Below are 22,866 nucleotides of genomic sequence, written 5' to 3'. Positions count from 1 at the left end.
GGAGATTGGGCTTGGTGGTGGGTGGTCTCGTGAGGCTGCTGCCCGGGGATGGCAGGGGATCTGGGAGGCTGCAGGGGTGTGAAAGCCTGTGGAAGGACGCCAGTAAACCCCAGCCTTCTGGGAGTGGCAGAAGAGATCCCCCCTCCCCCTCCCCAGGTATTAGGGGGAAAGCGAGCACCCCCCGAAGCGCCCTCCCGACTTGGCCTTTGAAATGCTGGAGCCCGCCGAGCCAAGGATGAAAGACTGCCCGCGGGGCTACGCCTTTACTGCCTTTGTCTGGCGGGAGGGCGGCCGCGGCAGGGCGCAGGCCTAATCCACAGGATGGGGCCGAAGGGGGCGGAGGCCTGGGGCGGGAGGAATTCCCGGCCGCCGTCCAACCTCCCACCCGCTAGGGAGTCTCCGAGCCTTCGGGGCCTCGCCGTCTAGCTTTGGGGTCGCAAGGCCGGTCTTCCCTCCTAGCCCTGCTTCCAGGCTCGGCTGGCCCCTCGAGGGACCCGCTGGTCCGATCCCACCTGCCGTAGGCGGACAGGATCTGCCTCGCTCGGGTGCACCTGCCCTTTGGTGGCCGGGGAGCGGTCCAGCCGCCTCAGGCCTCGGCCTCCGGCGCGCTGCTCCCCCGCATCGCGCTCGGTACGGCGCCTCGGCCGGAGGTGGCGCTCTGTGCGCCCGGCGGATCCCGGCGTGGGAGGCTCCGACTCCGGGGGTTCCTCGCGAGCCGCTCCTTTCTCTTCCTTCCCTTCCGCCCCCTCGAGTTCCCGGCTCAGGCCGCAGCCCAGGCTTCTCCGAGGGAGTGGGGACGCGGGCTCCCAGGGTGGGGACCAGGCACGCTGCAACCCCCTCCTCCGACTTGGGCGCTCTCCCATCTCGGAATGCGGGTGGAGGTTCCTCACTCAGGCGCCCCAGGCATCGGATTCTGGGCGGGGGCGCGTGGCAGCCGCCAGGTGAGTGCCCCAGACGCGCCCCTAGACCCGCCCCACCTCTCACCAGAAACTCACTCCCCCTCCTTTTATGGAGACGGGGAGGCCGGGGCCCTGGATCCTAACGGTGGAAAGAGGCCCGAGCGCCGGGGCGGGGGGCCGGAGGCGGGGGCAGGTTCGCTTTTGCCCTTTTTGGCGTAGCAGCTCTGGGCGCTGCCCTCTGCCGCCGCTGGGGCCCGAGGGAGGCGATCCGGCGACGGCGGCTCTTCTGCGGCGGCCTCCTCCCCTCCCCGTCCGGTGCCGCAGGATTGCAGCTGCCACTGGAGGGTGGGCAAGCTCAAGGGAGGGGCGCGCGGGGAGCCCGCCAGGCGAGCGGAGCCCCGCGGCTGTGCTCGCAGCCAGGCGCGGGGCTTTGATGGATCTCACTGCCTGCGTGAGCGCCACTGTGTGCTCACTGCAGCGGCGGCGGCGGCCGGGCCCTGCCTGCCCCGTGCGGCCCCCGCGCGCTTCCGAGGTGCGGGTCCCGGGCCCGGAATCCGGGGGAGGCGAGGGGGAGGGGGCGGGGGAGGGGCGCGGCGGCGGCGGCGCTATAACCCCCTCCCCGCCGCCGGCCGGCTCCACACGCGCGCCCTGCGGAGCCCGCACAACTCCAGCGAGCCGGGCCTGCCCGCGCCGCCGCCTCCTCCTACTCCTCTCCCCGGCGGCTGCTCCGTTTCGGCCCAGCACCCGCCCTCAGGCCGGCGCGGCGAGGCCCCAGGCGGGCGGCGGCTGCCAGGCGGCGCGGCCGCGGGCGCTGCCCAGCTCCGGCCGGCGGAGGGCGGAGCGCGGCGCCAGAGCCGAGGGCACGCCGCGGAGGGGCGCACGCAGGCCGCCGGGCCGCGCCGTGCTGGGCCGCGCCGTGCCTGGCCGGGCGGCGGCTGCGAGAGGAGGCCGGAGGCGAGCGCGGGGCCGGCGGTGGGCGCGCAAGGCCGCCCGCAGCCCGCAGGGAGAGCGCGAGCCCGCGGCCGGGGCCCGGCCGGGCGTCCAGACAGGTGATGGGTGGTGCGGCGGCGGCAGCTCCAGCCTCGCTCCGGGGTCCCTCTCGGGGCTGACGCCCGCAAATATGCAGAATTACCGGCCGGGTCGCTCCTAAAGCCAGCGCCGGGGAGCGAGCGCGGCAGCGGCCAGCACCGGGAACGCACCAAGGAAGAGGCCCAGCCCCCGCCCTCCGCCCCTTCCGTCCCCACCCCCTACCCGGCGGCCCAGGAGGCTCCCGGCGCGGCGGGCGCGGCGAGCGCGCACTCCCTGCTCCTCCTCCTCCTCGCTGGCGCTGCCTGCCTCTCCGCACTCGCTGCTCGCGCCGGGCGCGCTCCGCCGGCTCCCTGCTCTCCGCGCCACCCTCCTCCGGGCCGCGCTCCCTGAGGGATGGTACTGAATTTCGCCGCCACAGGAGCCCGGCTGGAGCGCCCGCCCCGCGGCCTCGCCTCCCCGCCTCCCCGCCAGCGCCTCGGGACGCGATGAGGACCTGGGCTTGCCTGCTACTCCTCGGCTGCGGATATCTCGCCCATGCCCTGGCCGAGGTGGGTGCCACCCCCGCGCCCTGTCCCCTCTCCGACTCCCCGGGCGCACGCCTCCTGCAACCACCCGCGGGCCGGGGCGCCTCGGGCTCTGGGGCTCTGCAGAGCGCGTTTTGATTTCTGCTAGGGTGGTCGGATTTTTTGATTTTTTTCCAACTGGGTTTTATTTTCTGCCATGCCGAAGTATGTCTGGTGAGTTTCCAGCGTGTTGCGTCGCTCTGCCGTGGAGGGACGGAGTGGCGCGGGGTGGACGAGTGGGGAGAAACTTCGGGGGGCGCGGGCTCCTCTCCGGGGAGGGGGGCCCGGGGAGCGGCGGACAATGCAGTATCGGGGTGCAGGGGGCGCGGAAAGGGGTGTGTGTGTGACCTGGCGGAACCTGGGAGGGGAGAAGAGCGGCGGATAAACACGGCGGTTGCGGCGGAAGCCCCCGGCAGGCAGGGTGGGCCGTGCGGGTCCGCAGCCCCCCCGGTCCCTGCTCTTGAGCCCGGCCGGGCGGCTGGGCCGGCGCAGTCCCGCCCGCCCAGGGCCTGCTTACAGGTGGCTGAGCGAGACGAGCCGGGGCCGGGCCAGGCGCCCGCGTCCTCCCACCGCGGGCGTTCCCCCCGCCCCCGCCCCCACCCCCATGTCGAATCCCTATCCCCGGGAGCTCTGCTGTGATGAATGACTTTTCTGCAGCCCCCGTCGTGGGAACTTAGTGCCTGAGACCCCTCCCTCCCACACCCACACCCACACAGCGACCCCCGACTCCCTCTAAAAATCTGGAGAGTGGGGAGAGCCCGGGAGGTGGGGGTGGTCTGGGCAGGAACCGGGAGCCGCGAGAGGTGGAGATTTAACCCCCCCGTTGCCGGGCAGCCTTTCCCAGCCGTCTGCTGGATTTGGGGCGCCTTGGGCGGTGCTAGGACCGCAGCCCGGCCAGAGCGGGTGGGGCGCGCGTGTGAACGAGTGAGTACGCGCGCGCGCGCGCGTTTTTGCGACGGAGACCCTCGACCCCACAGGTTCGGCCCGGGATTCCCGGGTGTGAAATTTAAGCCGCTGGCTAGATTAAAGTGTTAAGGCTGCCGTGACTTTCGTCGCCGATCCGTGACGCATTTCAACTTGATCTTTCTGGATGTCGATTTCACTATTAAAATCAGAAACTCCACGGCCCCCTCGCTGCCGCTAGACCTCCTGTAACTGACACCCGGGGCGGTGGGGCCGGGGTGCCCGGCTTTTGTTTGCAAATTTAAAGGTGGGGGGGGCTTGCTTTCTGCAAAGGCGGACCTGGATGGGGGCCGGGAATTTGGGGTCTCACCCAGTCCCCTCCCCCCGCCCCCTCCCCGCGTCTGACTTCAGGGCCCCGGGCAGGGGTCGGACGGCCGGCGAGTTGGGAGGGCCTGGGACTTGGGACCGGGCTACCGCGGCTGGGGGACCCGGCGCTCTCCGCTCTCGCGGCGTGGGTGCGAGCCGGCCGGGTGGCGGGCGCTGACCGTGTGGCTCTGCTTGCAGGACGCTGAGATCCCCCGCGAGGTGATTGAGAGGCTGGCGTACAGTCAGATCCACAGCATCCGGGACCTCCAGCGACTCCTGGAGATAGACTCCGTAGGTAAATCGCGCCCCTTCCCTCGGCGCGCGGGGCGGGTGTGCGGGTTGTGCGTCCCGCGCCGCCTCCAGCGCTCGGGCCGGCCGGGCGCCGCGCGGGAGCGCACCGAAAGGTCAGAATCCAATCTCGGGCCATAAAAGCCCAGGCGGATGAGTCAGGAGTTTCTCTTCCAGTCCCCACTTTCTCTCCCCGCGGCGGCGGCCGCGAGCTCCTCGCTTGCCCGGGGATTGTTTTTGCATTTAAGGATAATGCCGCGCGTGTCACACAAAGTTCAGCAGCGCAGAGGGCGCCGGCGCCCGGGCCAGGTGTGCGGGCCTCGGGCCTGCCCTGTGGGGCCGGGAGGAGCGGCTGAGTGGGCCGGGGCTTTGGGCGCAGAGCCCTGGACGCATGCCCCGCGGGCAGGCACGAGCGGGAGGAGCTGCCCCTGGCCAGGGCGGCTTTGTCATTGCCGGGAGCTGGTGGCCCGTTCCCGCCGCAGCTCTGCCTTTGTGGTTGCAGGAGTCCCGTGCCTTTCTCTTTTTCACAGGCCCATAAAGAGGCGCATCTTGGACACATCTGGTATCTGGGGACTATTTTGGGGCTCACCGTCAGGCCCTGGAATCTAGCCACTTTAGAGGAGAGTTTATTTGTAAAGGCATAGTTTTGAACCTCATTGGTGTCAGTGAGAGAGTTGGAGGGGCTGGATGGACAGGGAAAGGTCACCAGGGACCCAGGCTGTTGCTGGTGGGGTGGGGGCCATGGTGTGGCGGGGAGGGTGCCTTTTCCTAGAGGACAGGGATTCTGGCCCACATCTTTGCGGTGTCCTGCTCCACGTTAGTACTTGGTGGGGCAACGCTGGTGTGAGGGTTAGTTACAGAAACACGTCTTATTAATGTTTGGTTAAAAAGAGGCCCCAAATGGGCTTGTCAGATGGAAGGCTGAAGGTAGCAGAGGTCGGTTGGAACAATTCTCAGTGAAGATTTTGCTCTCACTGCAGGCTACCCTCAAAGAGGGGGGCGTGGGGGGGGGAATTAAGTAAAATCACATGGTCTAGTCATTTGGAAATTTGTACCTAATTATGGTGGTGGAGAGGCCTGAACTATTTTCATTTCATGCCAAGACCATTTGCTAGCAAGGCCGATGGTTTCTGTAGTTTCGTGACCCAGGAAATCCTTTGGCTGATTCTTATCAGGAAGGGGGTAGAATTTCACTTGGAGATCAGAGTTGGGCCAGGGGGGATTTTGGTCTGGTTCCTTGATGTGTAACCCTGGGGAGAAGGATTTGGCTTCGGTTAGCTGAGGAAAACACTCGCCTACATTCTGCTGGTCCCTGGCAGATCGGTGAAAGTGGGGAGGCTGCCTCCCCAAGAAGATTCAGGCCTTTTTTTCTTTTTTGGCTTGCTGGAGCAAGGCCGGTGCAGGGCTGGGGCTTCTCTGTGGGATGGCTTTGGGATGCCACCGGGAAATGGGCCATTCACTTTCTGTTGGGGCCATTCTTATTCTGGTCTCTGCTGTCCCTCCCCCGCTCCATTAGCACTTTCTGCATTGCAGCTTGGTGGGTTATGCTGATGGCATTCCTGACCTGGGGGCCTTTGGGCCCAGAGCCTCTTTGGGAGGTTCCAAACTGTAAAGGCAGGACGCCTCAGCCAGTTCCCTGGCTGGTTTCAAATTTCCCCCTTATAAAAATCCCTGGGTGTTTCCCTTCTGCTCTCCACCCCACCCCTGCCTTCCACCTTCTGTCACCTGGTTTGGGGTCTTACTGACTAGGATTCTGGGGATTCTGGATTCCTCATGCTTAGGAAACTGGGGTGCAAACAGAGGGGGTTTTCTAGGATCACCTTTACTCCCTGGGTTTTACCCTAGGAGACCCTTTGTGACACAGATCCCAACGTGGGTCTCCGTCCTGGTCTGGCACCCTCCTGCAGACCGGGAAGTTGCAAGCCAGGGCAGGGCATGGCCCAGTTTCTGGCCGGAACCTGGAGCTGCCGTCGGGTGCTCCCAAAGCTCGAGTTGCTCTCTTTCCCCCAACACCCGTTCCCGCCCAAAGCTGGAGCAGATCTTGCTGCTGTGGGGGTCAGTTACCTGAGGACTAAGGTGCTCTCCAGGCCCTGGACGCCCCCTACCACGAGGTCCAGCTGGAGGTCTCTGTAGGATCCCTGAGAAAGGAGCTGGGATGTGGAGAAACCCATTTGGTAGTCCAAGGATGAACCAGCCCCTTCAGGTTGGTGTTTTTTTGGGGTGTAGAGCTAACCAGGCCTGGGAAGCAGACTTTTTCTCCCAGGCCCTCTCCTCCCTGGGGGGGCCTTGTGATGGACTCTGGATGGGACAGCAGGCGGCCGCATCCTCATTTTACAGATGAAGCCGGAGGCGATGGGATTCTTCTCCCAGGAGCAGTGAGAACAGCATGGAGCTGGAGAGTTCCCAGAGTTTGCGTGGAGTTCGGGGGCAGCTGACTTTGCACGCAGGGCTTTTGGGTGGAGAGACAGTGTGTGGTCTCTGAATGACCAGTGGCTGGAGTTTGGGACTTGTGCATTGAGTGTGTTGAGAAATCAGCCATCAAGCAGTGAGACGGCCTGGGAGCTTTGTTCTCTGAGTAGCCTGGCCTGGTGCCCATGCAGTGGGGTCCCTGAGGGGTGGACACATGAATGTCCCCATCTTGGGCCATTAGTGCTCCCCCCAGGACTGAAGGCAGGATGACTGGTCCCCATCTTGAGCTGTCACTTGGATATTTGCGTGCAAAACAAAAGGGAAACCCCCTTGATTAACTATCCTGAGCCTTGTTCCATCAGCGTCTTCTCTGCTAAGTCACTGCTGGGTCATTTCTCAAGTGGTGTCAGGCTGAAGGCCACTCCCCCATCAGTGTGGACCGTGACCACCCATCTTGATTGGGGGCCAGGAGAGGGCTCTTGTCTTGCAAGCTGTCCGCCCGGGGGTTTGGGTTTCAGGGCTGTGGTCTCCTCTGTCTGTCCAAGCAAGTGGCTGGAATGGGGTTCCCGGACCCCTCCTGCGGTCCTGTCCTTGCTCCTCAGACGCATCAGGATCCAGTCACCCGTGGAGCTGGGACACCTGGCTTTCAGGCAGCTGGGAAGTTGGTGGCTGATGGGACATTTTCTCCCGGAGGCCAAGGATGGGCCGGCTGCTCTTTGGTTTGAGGATGGCAAGATGGCCACCACCAGGACGTGACTCATAAATGTCACTTTTTGGTGAAAAAATGCTTCTTGTAACAGTTGGTTGATGGGAAATTCTTACTGCATGAATAGTTGTGTTCTGATCTTATTTTGGGTCTCAGAAAAATTAGTGGCAGTGGAACATTGAGTCATTTGAAGTGAGAACTTGGGTTCTTCCCAGACTCTAGTTTTCTGAAAAGACGCATCTTTTGCTGTTTGCACCTTTTGCCTGGTTTTCAGTTTGCATTTTAAGGGAGCAGCGGTTTTGGATTTGCTGGTTTGTGGACAGTCGCTGAGGCCCCGGTGGGCCGGGCACCCAGTGGGGGGCCTCTGGGCCGGGCTGCTGGCCAGGAAGACACTTGCCTTCTCCGGGAAGGGACAGCAGGACACGGGGGAGGTCTGAGCAGCTGCCGGAGCCCTTCGCTGTGGGGACTTGCTTCTTAGGAACTGGTGCCCCTGCTAATCTACTGGGGAGCCAGGGATGGAGGGGGAAGTAGAAGGAGAGCCTCCAGCTGGGTCTGGGGCCAAGGCAGGGAGGCCTAGAGTGACCCACCTCATCCTGGTGGGTAGGTCCTGGTGGCAGGTGGTGGGACCGTGTGTCTCTTCTAGGAATCTGAGAGACCTGGGGCTCCTCTAGGCTGCCCAGGAGGGGGCTCTGGGGTGGGCGAAGGCGATGTACCAGGCACTGCAGCAGACCTGGGGATTGGGGGCCAGTTCTGACTTTGACCCTGGGACTGTGGGTCTGCTTCTGGCTGCCTGGCCCCTTCTGCCAGGCACCAGGATTCCTGGTCATTTATTCCTCCACCTGTATTTCCTGTAGCCTCTTGAGTGGACTAACTCCAGGAACAAGCAGAGTCTGGCTGTCGGCCCAATTGGGCCTCGAAGGTTAGGGTGCTCCATGGTTTAGTAAGAAGAGAGAGAGAGAGAAATGCACACACATCAGGGAAGCCACGGCAGCCTCATCTGCCCCTTTTGGACCGTTCCCGTGGGCCTGGCTGGGAGCAGCGGGCCTGGTAACACTGGGTCTCACCAGGGGAGATCACCTGCCCCTTCCATAGGGAACAGGACGCAAACACCCCCCCCTGCAGAGCACAGCAGGGGTGCCACATTTGGAGGCCCTCCATGTAGGCTTCCCAGAGGTTGGCAGGAGATTTTTAATATGTGGGAGTGGCGGCTCTCCCAGGGGACCCCGTCTTTCTCCGGGAAGCAGGCAGTGCCGCTGGACAGGCCCCCGGATTTGGGCCCGCTGGTCACCGTTTCCTCTTTCTGCCTGCAGGGGCCGAGGATGCTCTGGAAACGAGTGTGAGAGCCCATGCAGGCCGGGCCCCCAAACATGCACCTGAGCAGCGGCCCGTGCCTATCCGGAGGAAGAGAAGCATTGGTGAGCCCTGGGCCTGCCAGGGTGAGGGGAGGGTGCATGGGGGATCTAGGGGGCTCTCCCCACCAGGGCTTCAGTGAAGCAAAACAAAGGCCCAGCCTGCACAGGGGCCCCAGCGCCTTCAGCCCTGGCCTCCCGCCGTCTCTCCGGAGGCCTCCCTCCTGCCCCGGCCCGTCTGCTGCCTGCTGCAGCCTGGCTTGGGCCAGGAGTTTCCAGGAGAGGGGAGCCGTCATAAATTCCTTAAGTGCCCGGTCTTGTCGGGGCCTGTTTTGGAGGAGGACTTGCTGCAAACGTGGTTGCGTTTCCTTTCCAGTCTGGAGTGCATGGCCTGGCAGGCGGCTGCAGCTCGGGCCACCAGCAGATGCCCCTGCCCCTGGCCCCCACCCCACTTGCTGGGCACAGGTTTGGGGGGGTGTTTGCGTCCTGTTCCCTAGCAGAGCACCCTGTGTCTGCCTGGCCTCTTGAGGCTGTGGGGGTTTTTGGGTGGCTCAGTTCTGAGACAGAACTTGGCCTGCAATTTGCTGCCAAATTGGGAGTGAGCGTGGTCAGGGAGTGTGACTCCCCCTGCCCGGAGTCCCATGCCACCCGGGGGTCCCTCCTCCATTCCTAACTGCGTGGGATGCCCCCCCTCCCCCCCCCCCCCACTGCTGTTCCCTGCCTCAGAGCTTAGATTTCTCCCAGGATGTAGACTTAGTAGCTTTGGACTGGGGTGCAGCATGTGGGCGAGGGTTCCTCCTAAAGGCAGGTGGGCCCACCCAGATGACGTTGTGGTAGACTTCCTGTCCTCCAGACCCATGTCACAGGTGAGGGCGCTCCAGCAGGCCTGTCCTGTTCCAGATGGGGAGCCCCGGGCCGTCTTCGTGGCTCCACCCTTGGCCCCATCCGGCCAGGGCCCCCACGCCCCTTGCAGCCAGTGGGCACTGGGCTGCTTTCCCTGAGCAGAGCCCTTTCCCCACACTGGGGCGGCCAGATTTCCAGTGCCCAGCCTTCCGTGTTGGCAGGCCTGCTCTTGGAGACCCAGCGGTCCCCCTATCCAGGTGCTTCCAGGATGCTCCCCTTCCTGGGGAGGAGGATGCAAGCCTCCTAAGTCCCTGGGGCTCTAAGGAGTCTTCTGGCCCTGGTGGGGGTGACGGGCAAGGGAGAGGCGGGCACCTGTCCCTGGGGTTGGGGTGGAGGCAGGCCCCTGTTGTCCTTCAATTGCATTTCAGGCTCTTCCGCTTGTCTGCAGGGGGTGGGGCCCTGCCCTGCCTGGTGCTGGCCGTGGGGGTCGTGCTGGGCCCTCTGTGGGTTCTGGGGTCCTTGCCCGGGCTCCCCAGCCCTGTATTACTCAAGGCCCAGTGGCCCTGGGGGCTGGTGTGGATTCGTAGGGCAGCATGTGGGGAGGAAGGTGCATGTGCTGGGGTCCCCAGGTGGACGTCTCATTGGGCAGTGGTGCCCTGGCCTCTGCTGTGTTTGGGGCTTCGGGTCAGACAGATGGGCCTGTGCTGAGGAGCACAGAGTGGAATGTAGAGCCTGTCCCTCCTCTCTTGGTGACCTTTAGTGAGCAGGTCTGTGGCTCGTGGGGTGGGGAGGTGGACCTGAGTCCCGTGTCCTGCATCTCCTGCTCACCTCGGGTGTCCTGCCTTCCTGGGCCTGGCTTGGTAGCTGTGGCAGCTGCTGGGGCTGGGCCCTGATTGGTCCAGTGGCTGTGGGGTCCATTGCCCTCTCGCTCTTGGGGTCCCATCCTTGGCTTCCCTGTTTCTCCCCATTCTCCACTAGCCGTGGGAGCTCCCTAACCATCTGTGCAGAGACTCCCCCCGACCCACCCCATCAGCTCCCGGTCTCTCCCTACCCCCTGCAGGCCGTGTCAGGCTTTCTTGTTCACGTGGCCCCCTCTGCCAGTAGTGCCCTTCCCTTGGAGCCTCCCTGCCTGGCCCTCACTACTGCTGCTCCTTGGGCCAGCCCGAGTGCACCCCGTTGGGGGCCCAGTGTGTGGACCCTAGGGTGGCCTGATGTGCTGCAGGGATGCGGCCACGTGGGGACACGCCCCCTTCAGGCCTTCAGGTTGGGGGGGTGCTGGGTTCCTGTGGGCCACGGGGCATGGCCCGGCCTTCACCGTGGCTCTTGCTCTGCAGAGGAAGCCATCCCCGCGGTCTGCAAGACCAGGACCGTCATTTACGAGATACCTCGGAGCCAGGTCGACCCCACGTCCGCCAACTTCCTGATCTGGCCGCCGTGTGTGGAGGTGAAGCGCTGTGCAGGCTGCTGCAACACCAGCAGCGTCAAGTGTCAGCCCTCCCGCGTCCATCACCGCAGCGTCAAGGTGAGCCGGCCCGCCCCGGGGTGCCCGCCAGGCCCGGGCGCACAGCAGGGTGCTGGAAGAGCCGGGACCCGGGGCTGGGCCGGCTGCGGGGGAGGGGGGGTAGGCGTGTGGTTCCCTTCCCCCTGTCTCCCCATGAAGCGACATCACGGACCAGCCTCAGGACATGGGCCATGGCGCGTGGCAAGACGGGCGCGGGGTCCTCTCAGCCTTTCCCCAGAAGCACAAGGGAAGCAGGGCCTACCACATTGAGCCTCCGTCCCTTGTCTGTAGGTTAGAGAGGGCACCCTTCTCTGCTGTGGGGTGGGTGTCCGTGGACTCCTGCTGAGCGCCCTCCTGGGGGTGCCTCAGTCCTGGGGGCTGGGCCTGCAAAGCCAGCCCCTCCCCTCATTCTGGGAAGCTGTGCTCTGCTCAGAGACCCTCATGATGGGCGCTGGGTTGGCCGTCTTTGCTATAGTCCCTTGGTGCTGGCACACAGCTGGGCCCCAGACAGGGCTCTGGGGCAGGGCATTGGTCCTGGAGACTTCCAGGTCACGTTCAGATTACCTGTGCGGGGGCTCCTTGTTCTTCCTGCCTTAGTCCTTGCGGGAAATCAGCCTCTTCCGTTCGCCCTGGGCTACTACACTGGGGTCTTGGCCAGACGGTGGTGTTTTGGACCAGTGGCTGGAGGGGTTCCTGGGGCATGGGTCTGTTCCTCTCTGGCCTGACTTGCCCCATCTGTGAAATGGGTCTGAATCATGGTGATGTGCTATCTCAGGCTGTGTGGGACATGGGTCCCGGGGCAGCTGGGCCCCCGTTTGGAGGGGAGCTGTTCTGCGTCCGAAAGGATAGCACCAGAGTGTCTTGGTCTCTCTGTTGTGTGGCTAGGCTGTAGAGTCCTGGGTGCTCCCAGTCTAGGGGAGGGGGCTGCCATCCCTGGAAGCTGGCTCTGGGAAGGCTGTGGTCCCACGAAATCTGGGTTGTGGATTTGGGCAGCGGGACACCTACTGAGTGGCAATGGCCTGCCCACTCAGCTAAGCCTCCAGTGGCCAGTGCATCCATGTTCCCCAGATTCTGGGGGTACGTCAGAAGCCATTCCTTAACTGGAGATTCAGAGCCTGTGTGCCCGCTGCCAGTCCAGGGCCCCTGGATGTGGGGCCCTGGCCCCAGAGTGAAGTGCAGGGGAGACTTTCTTACTCACAGACCACGGAGCTGGTTGGGACACTTGTTTGTCACGTGAGAAGGCACGTCAGGCCCATAACTGGGGCTCCACCTGACCTCTGGGGACTTGGTCCTTGAGCACCTGGGGCATTGAGTAAGCACATTCCACGGCTTGCCACACTGTGCTCTCCACGGCGGAGGCTCCCAGCGGCCTGGTGCACTTGCCTGGGCGCTGGCTCTGGTCTTGGCAGGGCCCCCAGCTGGCATGGGGCCCAGCTCTGCACCCTTTGTTAAAGGGAGAAACAGAGGCTCAAGGGGATGGGGCTGTGCGTTCTGCACCAAGACTTGTCCCTTGCTGCCTGCTGTGGGACCCCTTGGGTCTCCATGTCCTTGCTTACGGGATGTTGTGAGGGGGTCTCGTGAGCCCTGAGAACCCAGACACCTGAGATCTTTTGTTCCTGGGAGTGGGGGTGCTGGAGCTCCACATGACAGTCCCTCATGTGGGTGCAGGGCGTAGGGTTGCCCTTTGGGCGTCCAGCTGGTCTCTCAGAGACACAGCGGTGCTGGAATGAAGTGGGGCTCCCTGCCCTGTGGGCTCCTGCCTCCCCTGGGTAAGGACTGGGGTGTGTCTGGTCCCGGTGTGGGCTGTGATCCCCTCCTCCCAGCCCACCCTGAGTGGGTGGACGTGTGGGCATCAGGGGCTACTTCCTGGGAGGGGCCACCATTGGCCTTGGGCACAGGCCCGGAGGACTCAATGGGTGGTGGTGCTCAGCCAGGGCTCCTCGCACAGGCCTTCATCTGCTTGGACAGGGTCGCAGTCTGTCCAAGGGGACGGACAGGCTGAGTCCTGCAGCTGGAGCCTGGTGGCCTGCTTCCATGTCCGGCCCTGCCCTTCTTCGGACCCCTTCCTCATTCTCCCTCAGGGAAGGCAGCTCCTTCTCCCTGCCCACCCATCAGAGGGTTGGCAGGAAAACATCCGGCCCTAGACACTGGGGGTTTTGGCCGAGAAGGGACAAAGGGTCAGTGAAAACAGGAGGTCCATTGTGGAGGGTGGCCTGGTCCCCTCGGCTGCCCAGGAAGCTGTGGCCGCTGCATTGGGGTGAGGCGGAGCGGGCTGGTGGGCCTGGCGGAGTCCTGTGCTGAGTGTCTGTGAGGGGTGCTGGGGCCAGTGGGGGCCCATGTGGCTGTGCAGGTGGGATGTCTTGCCCCGAGCTGACACGTGCCTGGTTTTTTGTTTTACGGCTTTTTGATCACAATTAGAGGCCCTTACTGGAGAAGGTAAGGGGAGGCTGAGAGCAGCCCCAACACGAGGCCCAGATGCTGACTTGCCTGGTATGCTTCACTGAACGCCCCCAGGACTTAAACTGGGGTGGATGGCTGCCTCTACTCCGTGACCACCAGGGACAGTGGCCTGAGGCTCCTAGGCAGGGCCTCTAGCCCTCTGATGGTCTCAGGTGTGGGCCCTTTGCTCTCTGGGGCTGGGCTCTCATTTGTCTCCTGGGACCTGCCTTCAGTGTGGTCCCCTTGGAGTTGCAGGGACAGCTGTCGTCAAATCTTGGGGAGGGATGAACACGTTGTCTGGGCTGGAGCCACACCTGTGTGTCCCTGTGTCAGCTCGCCATGCTCAGCATTTGGGGTCTGCCTTTAGGGGGGCCACGCGTGCTCGCTGACTGGGGTCCTGGATGAACCAGCTCTTCCTCTCCCCAGGGAATGCTGTCCCCAGACCCTGTAGGCAGCTGACCCTGTCCCCTAGACCCCAGGCTTGAGGGCTAGGAGAAGGGGTGGTGTAGATAGCGGGACCCAAGACTCTGGTTGCACCCGCTGGGGCTGTGGGGCGGACCTCCAGCCTCTCACGGCATGGCGTTGGAAGTTGGGGGCTCCTGTTTTCTTCAGGGCATCCTGTCGGTTTACACCCAAGTCTGTTAACTTGGTTAGGCCCCCAGGTCTCCAGAAGCTGGGACTCAGCCCCTGGACTACACGTGGGGCAGCCGGCTGTGGCTCTGTGTCACCCAACCTCAGACTTCTGGAAGCTGGGTCTGGGTGTGTCTGCCAAGGAGCCCAGGATGGGCCTCTGAACCCTGATGCAGTGTGTGATCCAGCTCAGGGACCTTGGGGGGAAATCAGGGTGGATCTCCTGTCCAAGCTGCCTCAGTGTTCCCATCTGGAAAACAGACTGTAATTGGGTCCTTACAGGGTAGCTGTGAGCATTGCAGTGAGCGACACAGGGGTTCAATAAATGCTGGTGTTTGTCATGGACAGTGCTGTGCCCTTGACTCTGGGGTGGTCAGGCCATAACCTGGGGAGGGGGTCCCCAACAGGGGCATTGCTCTCCCTGGCCCAGCTTGGGACACCCTGAGTAGCAGGAGCTCAGGGCTTCTGTGTTCGATGTCTCTTTTCTGGAAGGAGTACTGGCATCACTGGATGGTGCACTCGGGTGGCTTTGCCCTGTGAGTGTACAGGTGGGGTGGTTCTTGCCAGGCAGCCTCACCACGGCAAGTGGATTGTCCTCTCTATAGGGCGCAGCTCAGACGCTTGGGACACAGACAGAGGGAGAAGAGAGGGAGGGGTGTGGGGATCCTGTTTGGGCTGCAGGATGGGTCTGGGGGCTGAGGCGACAGGAACGAGGGTCCCAGAGACACAAACATCTTGTTCTGGGGACTTGGCTGGTTTAGAGGCTGCTTGGAGAAGTTAATATTCACAGTGTGTTCTTGGGGGAAAAATGCAGCTACTTCCTGGCCAGACGGAGGTGGTGGAACGGCTTGGAATCCTCACATACCCAGAAGCAGGTGCAATCATAGATCGTTGTTTGTTTTTCTTTGATAAAAACAGCCCGTCTGCAGAGAAAGTGGGTTCCCAGACTGGAGTGGCCGGTGTTGGGAGTGCTTTGCCAAGGGGACAGTGGAGGGGGGAGGTTCTGGAGCACCTGCCTTCTCCGCCATGGCTGGTCTGTGGAAAACAAGCCTGCCACCCGCACCCAGAGCCGGGGTCCAAGTACCCGCTCCCCTAGAGTAAGTAGGTGAGGTACTCGCCTAGCAGAGGTCGTGCTGTGCAGAGGGCCAGGCCCCTGCCTGCCCCAGCCTCCCTGTGTCCCTCAGCACAGTCCAGTGTGCATGGGACGCTTGAGTGCTCCGAGCTGGGGGCCGCAGCCTCTGACCTACCGGCTGAGAGGCCCTGGGGCTGGGTTGGGGCGGGAGGGGGCTGAGGCCAACCCCAGGTTCTGATGCCCAGAGGGCTGGCACGCTGGCCAGGTTCAGGCAGGGGTCCTCTGCCCTCTCAGGAGGCCCGCTGAGGTTCACCCCACCCAGTGCCCTCAAGGGGAGGTTCACTCTGGGCCCCGGGGGCTGGTTTTGCTAAGCTCAATGTGCTGAGACAGGGTTTGCTTGTTCCGAACGGGAGGTGGCCCAGTGGCAAGTTCTAGGTGCTTGTATACATGTGAAGCCCTGGGGCACAATCCTTGTTCCCATTTTATAGACGGGAAAGTGGAGGCTTTCTGCGCCCATGTCCTGAGGATCTCTCTCTCTTTTCTCTCCCTCTCTCTCTCTCTCTCTCTTTTTCTCTCTGTGGTCCTGGTCTCCTGGAGCGGTAGGTGCCATGAGGAGCTGACCTGGCCCCGCAGCTGGAGTTGCTCATATCCGTGGTCCTTTCCTCTACCTCTTCCCTCCTTAGGAAACCTGCCAGGCCTAGCCCCAAACCTGGCCTGGCTGCCACTCCACCTCTGAGCTCACACCTGGCTGTCTGCATTCACACCTGAGGCCACACACCACTTCCCGCGGCTGGCGGGCACCCGGCACCCTTTGCACGGCGGGTTAACCATTAATGTGGCCCAGCGGCTACGGGTGGGTCTGGACAAGCCCTGAGTCCTGCTCACCTGTGGGGGGGCCCATCCTTCTTGCCTGGGGTCCACTGGCTTCTGGGCTCCAGGCTTCTGTGTTAGAACTCCCCCTCCCATCACCTCCCCTCCCATCTGCCCCAGCCTGGGGGCTTCTGCTCTCCACCAGGGAGCCTCTCACCCCTGCCAACTCCCTGATGCCTCCACATGCTTGGGGTATAACCTGCGGGGACCCCTTTCTGCTCCCTTTCTGCCTCAGTTTCCCCAGGCAAATGGGGTGGAATGGCTATCCCTGGAGGCCAATCCCAGGACTGCAGCCCAGTGTCAGCACAGATGGGAGCATGGGCTGTGTGCCCAGATCTTCGGGGTCCAGGGCAGTGGGGACATGGTGGTCCCATCCCCGCTGGGGACTGAGCTCAGGCTGGGTGCTTTGGAGGGGAGCCCCCTGGAGGAAGGCTTGCTTATCTAGGGTTCTGTATCTCCTCCGTGAGTTGGGATGGAGTGAGCCCACCTTGACCACGCTCACTGTGAGTGCCATGTGCACATACGTGTGAGCATGGAGCTTGTTCTTGGGACAGGACATGTGTGTGCACATGCGTGTAATTGTGGAGGGTGGACTGGCGTTCCCACGACAGAGTGAGCCAGTTTCCCAGGCCCGAGCTGGGGTCCGTAGGGACTCGATTTCTCAGCTGCCTTGGTTTGTGCCCATGGGCCGGACACAGCCATGTGCTCCTGGTGGCTCCCTGAGAGAGGTGCAGAGAGAGGCAGTTCCACTACCTCGTGCCCCCTGATGATTTGGGCCGACAGAGGTTTGAGTGGACGGGGGAGGCCCAGCTGCAGGGGTCACTGGCTCTGGGCTAGGCCTGATACGGCCTGGGACGCCGGCCTGGGGTCCCTGCCCATTCTTCTGACAAGGCTGGCGTTCCCTTGGCCAAGGTGAGCTGGGGGAGCCACGGGAAGGCCTCCAGGTGGCTGCGGGGGGCCTGGCGCCTGTGGAGTCCCCCTTTGCGGTCCGTCAGGTTCCAGTGAATGTGCCCCAAACCACAAATGCCCACAATTACCTCTCCCCCTGGCGCTCCTGCCTTTCTGCGGGGAGGTGAGAGGTTGGAGGTCAGAGGTCGGCCTGGGCGGGGTTGAGCACGTATGCACATCGGGGCTCCCGGTGTACTACATGTGGGGCGTGGCCGCGGCGGTCATGGCGGGGCTGTTGTCTCGGGCAGGTAGCCAAGGTGGAGTACGTCAGGAAGAAGCCAAAGTTAAAGGAAGTGCAGGTGCGGCTGGAGGAGCATCTGGAATGCACGTGCACCGCCGGAGGGCCGAACCCCGACCACCGGGAGGAGGAGACGGGTAAGTCCCGCCTCGGCGCGGCCCCTCCCACCCTGTCCCCTCAGCCTCCGCCTCAGCTCACTTGGCGCAGTCCGCGGGGGGCGCCCGCCAGCCCCGACGGCGTGCTGGGGGACGCTGGACGTCCCCACCCCGGTTGGGGTGCCTGGGAGCCGCGCGGCTGGGGCGGCGCCGGGACACCTCCCGTCCCCCATCCCAGGCGGACTCTGCCCGGAGGCAGCGTGGCGTTCTGACCCGCGGCGTCGGGCCCGAAACAGGGCACCAGGAAGTGTCTCTGTGCCAAAGCTAATCGCGTTTTCTTGCAGAAAGACAAACACCTCAGCTATTTATTGCCTCAGGTCCGCAGCCCTAACCCTTAGGCCCGCTCACACTCCCTGCCCTTCTGTTAACAGGAAGGCGTAGGGAGTCAGGTAAAAAACGGAAAAGAAAAAGGTTAAAACCCACCTAACGCAGCCAACCAGGTAGGCGCTGTGTGCGGCTGCGCCGTGGTTCTGCGGGGGGGAGGTGCCCGGCTGATCACAGGCGAATCCCTCCCGCGGCAGCCAGCTCGCGGCTCTGATTGATCGGCCCTGATCGGCCTGCAAGCTTCCGGTGTCTGGCTGGGCTGCGGGTCTGCTCGCTCGCGTGTCCTGCTGCTCCCGAGTCCCCGCTCTGGCTTGGGTCTCTTGCGTTAATGGGGGAGGCCCTGGCGTCACGTGAGTGGAGTGAGTCGGGTTCCTGAATGGCAGTGGGGTAGCTCTGATGTCTGTTAGCCGGGGATCACCTTGGGCAGGTTACCCGTCCCATTTGACAGATGGAAGACTGAGGCTTACAGGGATGATAGGTGAGGGAATTGAAGACTGCGGGGGGGTGGGGGGGGGGGTTCCTGTCTGGAAATGTTTCACAGACATGTAGGGCTGTTGACTGCTGTGTTGGAAACTCTTTGGCTGCTGGTAATACCAAAACCAACAAGGGCTGGGGTGAGGCAGACGTTTAGGAGCAAGTGTGGTGTCTGGGGGCTGTCTATCCTCAGAGTTGCCTCATGGCTCAGGATAGCTGCTGAAGCTCCAGAAATCACATCTGCACTCCAGGCTGGCGGAGTAAAGTTGGGAGAGGGACAGAAGAGCCCTCTTAGAGAAGTCCCACTCAGTGACTTCTGCTGTGATACCCTGGCTGTCCTTCAGCTGCAAGAGGACCTGGGCAGCGTAGTTTTGTAGAGAGGCATGCTGCTTCCCAGAAGAAAATGGGATTTGGGTAACCACAGTCATGATGAGGGTAGTTTCCAGCCTTCTTGCTCCTTGTTGTTGGCCTGGAGAGCCTGGTCCTTGCCTCTGGTCACATGTGATCCCACAGCATCCCAAACAGGTGGTTGTGGGAGATGGTATCTCAGAGCCCAGGTGCTGGTTGAATGACTGCAGAAAGCTGCCAGGTCAGCTGCGTTGAGGTTGGTGGGTCTGGTGCATTCCTCTGGGGAGGAAAGGATCCACTAGGGTGGGTTCCTGAAGCGGCCTCAACACAATTTTTGCCTGTGATTTTTGCTTTCCCTGAGGGTGTGGCTCTGGGGGTGGTTTTGTGCCTGCATGTGCACCCAGTCTGCATACCATCGATTGGGCTCTGGCCTCCATGGGCCAGCCAATGACAGAGATGTTAAGTGCATGGGACGTAGAGTCCCTGCTACCTTGTGAGTGGTACAGGTGATGTGGATGAAGAAGAGCTGTTCTTAGCCCAGAGCTCAGTGTAGATTTGCCTGGTTACCAAGACCCTGCCTGTCTGCCTGGCAGCACCCATCCTCAGTGTTGTCTTATGGCCCAGAATGGCTGCCAGAGCTCCAGAAATCATATCAAGCCCTCTGTTGGGGTGGGAGTGGAGAAAGAACACGAGGAAAAAGGCAAAGAAAGAACCATTCTGGGCCTCAGTTTCCCTCATCTGTACAATGGGAGAATGGGGCTTGTTCTAAGGAATGTTCTGTGAGATCCCAAGAGCCTCATCCCAGTTCTGGTCAGGAGGTTACAGAAAGGGTACTGAGGCATATTTGATTTGGAAAGTGCCACAAAACCCTGAAACCCCGAGATTTGTCTTGGTGTGTGTGAGTGTGTTTCCCTGTGGTCACTATCCCTGCGGCGGCGTGCGTGCTCGGCTCCTTGTCAGTGTCCGTCTCTCTCCCCTCTCCCTGCAGATGTGAGGTGAGGATAAGCCAGCAGCCCTTTTCCGGGACACGGATGTACATGGCGTGTTACATTCCTGAACCTACTATGTACGGTGCTCATTGCCAGCGTGCGGTCTTTGTTCTCCTCCGTGAAAAACTGTCTCCATGCACACTCGGGAGAACAAAGAGACAGTATACATTTGTTTAATGTGACATCAAAGCAAGTATTGTAGCACTCGGTGAAACAATAAGAAGCTTCCTTGTCAAAAAAAAAAAAAGAGAGAGAGAGAGAGACAGAGCAAACAGAACCACAAAACATGACAAACAAAACTGACTCACAAAAATATCTAAACAGTTGTCGGAATGGAGGGACACCCCGTGGGATGGAAGCGACGTGCCTCGGCCGACCGGATTTCTGTCCAGGGTCACAGGTGCTTCTGCCAGGGACACAGCCTGCTTTCTGGAGGACTCCGGGCGGGGGCCGAGGGCCCTGCAGGGCACGCGGGAGCAGGGATGTCCCAGAACTGCCACGGGACTTAGAAACACATCTCCTTGCTGTAGTGTTTAAGTCTATACAGAAACCTTCCCGAGAGCCTTAAGTGGATTTTTTTTTTTTTTTTTTTTTTTTTTTTTTTTTTTTTTTTACACACCATAAAGTGATTATTAAGCTTTCCTTTTTACTCTTCGGCTAGCCTTTTTTTTTTTTTTTTTTTTTTTTTAATTATCTCTTGGATGACATTTACACCGATAACACCAGGCTGCTGTAAGTCAGGACAGTGGGACCGTATCTCCCCTCGCAGGATGCGAACAAATGAGATGTATTAAAATAAACATGGTATATCCACCTATGCATCACTTCCTAAATGTTTCCGGCTTTACGTGTTTGTCCCCTGCCCCCACTTTATCTTGCCTTTTAATTTAAGCCATTTCGAGAGAACTATGCGTGAACCAATCGAGTCCGTCCCGGGCCTGCCGCTCCCAGTCCTCGCCTTGGCGAGGTGGCCCTGTGCCAGTGTTTGGACAGAATCTGAATTCTTTATTTTTGGTAAGATGTTACGCTTTACATGTATTCAACAGAAATGTGTGTGTGTGTTGTGTTTTTGTTTTTGTTTTGTAAAGGTGAAGTTTGTATTTTTATCTAATATTACCAGTTTTGTATACCTGAGAGCCTGCTATGTTTTTTTCTTTGAATCAAAAGGAAAAAGAAAAACCCACCAACAAAACCCATACACGTGAGAAGTGCTTTGTGGTCACATTTTTCTAGTTGCATAACTGAGTCTAGACCCTGTCTCCTGGCCCGGGGCTGTCGCTTGGGGGTACCTTGGGCCACCCTACCACCAGAGCCTGTGCGGCGAGGCCTACCCTTGGGATTCTGGGATCTGATGGTAATGGGCCGACAATGCCATCCTGCCTGGGTGTGCGGCCTCGTGGAGACGGAGACCAGGCGCCCACCCGAGCAGCGAAGCAGACGATGGCCTTCATCCAGAAGTGAGTTGACTTCAGTGTCTGCGGGCTGAACCCGGGAAGGCCAGCCGCCCTGTGTCGCCCATGACCCGCTCTCCCTGCTCCAAACAGAGGCTGTGTGACTGTCATGATCCCTTTATTGCCTGTGGGGTCTCCGGAGCAAGAGCGAGCATCTCTGGAGTTGGTGTGTTCGTGGGAGAGTTTCTATAAAAGCATTCCTTCAGCAGCCCATCTTCACGGTGTGGTTCCTGGTCTGCAGTTCACGCGAAGGGCGGCAGGGGGTAGGGGCTCGAGGGGCGGGCCCAGGTGGCAGCATCCCCTCAGCTTGTGCTCGGCTGTTTGCAGCCCATGGAGGCTCCGTCCCCGTGCTGGGCATCTCACAGCTGCGCTGCTCGGGACATGGGGCGGTGGAGACGTGTGTGATGGTAGGTGGGCAACATGTGATTTATGGATTTATGTTTCTCCGAGATGCTGACAGTACTGCCCAGTTTGTTTTCCTTTGCCCAAAGCTGCCTGATGAAGGACCTGTCTGTCCATTAGGGTGCTTCTGGGGAGGGGATGGTGCTGGAAGACGGCTCAGAGCCCTGGGGCGTGTGCCTGTTGCCCTGGCCAGGGCCTATGCTGCTGGGGCAGGCGGGTGGCCTCCACGCCCAGCCAGGAAGGGGCTGCTGCCCGCCCCGTGGAGGCTGCGGTCTGTCTGTGGCGGGATTGTTTCTGGATTGCAGGCCTGCGCGGCCCACAGGCTTTGTTGCGGCTTTGCCCTGCATTCCTGGCATTTCTGCTCCTGCCTGGGCCCCTCCCGGCCTGTCACCCTGGGCTGCACCTGGGTGCGCCCAAGTAGTCAGCGTCTGCTTGGGGCTGGTCCCTCACACTCTTGCAAGGCCTGTGCCCTTGAGCCACAGGCCTCTGTCTGTACCTCCTGGGGATGGTAGCCCGGCACACAATAAGGATTCTGTATTAGGCGCGCAGGGACCCAGCATGGGCCTCAGGGTCTCTGGCCTCCCTGTACAGAAGCACGTCCCCCCACCCTCGGCATACCCTCTTTTCTGTGGGTCTGGGCCTGCAGAGGGGCAAAGCCCTGGGCTCATGGGTCTCTCATGGGTGCACCTGCCTGGAGACCCGTAGCCACTGGTCACACCTGTCCTTGCCCTGTGTCGGAGGTCCCGCCAGGTGCCAGGTGGACTAGGTGCCTCCCCACCTCCCTCGGAGCAGCTCCCGTTCCACACCAACTTGGTGTCCTGGTTTGCATAGTGAGTGCACCTGGCTGGGTGGCTGTCCCTGGTGTGTCCCCGTGCCGCCCGCCAACCTGGGCTAGTCTCAGCTGCTGCTGGGGAGAGGCCTCTCGTGCTCGTCTCCCACATTCCAGGGGGTGGGAATGAAGGACAGGGCACTGTGCCCTTGGCATGCCCTTGACCCTCCCGGGGGCGGGGTGAGGGGGAGCCTGAGCAGAGAAGCAGTGGAAGGATGGTGGGCAGCGTTCTGCCAGGGGCCAGCGGGCCAGGCCGGACGCTCCACACTGCTGGGGCCTTGGTTGGCCCTGTGGGTGTCAGGCACCTGGGGCCCGAAGCGGCCTTTCCATGCCCTGTGCCAGCACGCATCTGTCCCTGGAGCCGCAACTGTGGGACCCAGTCCAGAATGGCGGCCACCCAGGCCCCCAGGGAGAGCAGCAGAGGAGGAAGAAGCCTTTGGGTGGGGGGCACCCAGGGCCCTGAGCTCTGGGCTGTCCCCAGAGCAGGTGCTCCCCGGGCACATGCTGCTGAGCTGGGGTCCTGGTATGGAAGCGTGGCTGGCCTGGTGCCCTGCGGGCTCCAGACTCACAGTGCGGAGACTGGACCGCTCTCTCCATTACTCCCATGTTCCCCGCAGGACGGTCCTTCAGCCTCACCGACTGCGTTCCCTGTGCTCTACTCCCATGCCTGACTCCCTTGTCCTGTGAGCCCCTCCCCCCACTCCACCCACCCTCCACCCCCAGCAGTGCTGAGTTCTAGCTCCTCTCCTTGTCACTGCTGCTGACACCGTGTCCCACAGAACACCGGCCGGCCCACCTTTTATCCCACGTGCTCCCCCGTCCTGCCTCACCTGGAACGGAG

The 22,866-nt window shown here is 61.9% G+C and overlaps 1 protein-coding gene across 4 annotated transcripts; it reads left to right on the top strand.

Annotated features, from left to right (window-relative positions):
• Positions 1–345: 345 nt before the first annotated feature.
• On the top strand, positions 346–20,477 carry PDGFA (platelet derived growth factor subunit A). 4 transcript variants are annotated; one of them, XM_059154590.1, is made up of 8 exons: positions 549–941; positions 2,347–2,476; positions 3,959–4,055; positions 8,474–8,578; positions 10,690–10,877; positions 17,064–17,190; positions 17,580–17,648; positions 19,343–20,477. In XM_059154590.1, the coding sequence occupies exons 2-7, from the start codon at positions 2,414–2,416 to the stop codon at positions 17,633–17,635; spliced, it is 636 nt and encodes a 211-aa protein (XP_059010573.1). In that variant the 5' UTR covers positions 549–941; positions 2,347–2,413; the 3' UTR covers positions 17,636–17,648; positions 19,343–20,477. The 4 variants fall into 4 exon arrangements, with proteins under 4 accessions (XP_059010572.1, XP_059010573.1, XP_059010574.1 ...); XM_059154591.1 differs by lacking the exon at positions 549–941 and adding an exon at positions 1,129–1,244; XM_059154592.1 differs by lacking the exon at positions 549–941 and adding an exon at positions 1,260–1,431.
• Positions 20,478–22,866: the final 2,389 nt, after the last annotated feature.

This window comes from Mustela lutreola, chromosome 17 (assembly GCF_030435805.1).
Source record: "Mustela lutreola isolate mMusLut2 chromosome 17, mMusLut2.pri, whole genome shotgun sequence".
Taxonomy (NCBI): Eukaryota; Metazoa; Chordata; class Mammalia; order Carnivora; family Mustelidae; genus Mustela; species Mustela lutreola.
This window is presented reverse-complemented; position numbering and strand designations above follow the sequence as displayed.

Bases quoted from the DNA above. Each gene is read 5' to 3' on its own strand.
- PDGFA (XM_059154589.1), top strand. From the start codon at position 870: ATGCGGGTGGAGGTTCCTCACTCAGGCGCCCCAGGCATCGGATTCTGG. The intron at 942-3,958 runs GTGAGTGCCCCA...CTCTGCTTGCAG, and splicing joins GGGCGCGTGGCAGCCGCCAG to GACGCTGAGATCCCCCGCGA. The intron at 8,579-10,689 runs GTGAGCCCTGGG...CTTGCTCTGCAG, and splicing joins CCGGAGGAAGAGAAGCATTG to AGGAAGCCATCCCCGCGGTC.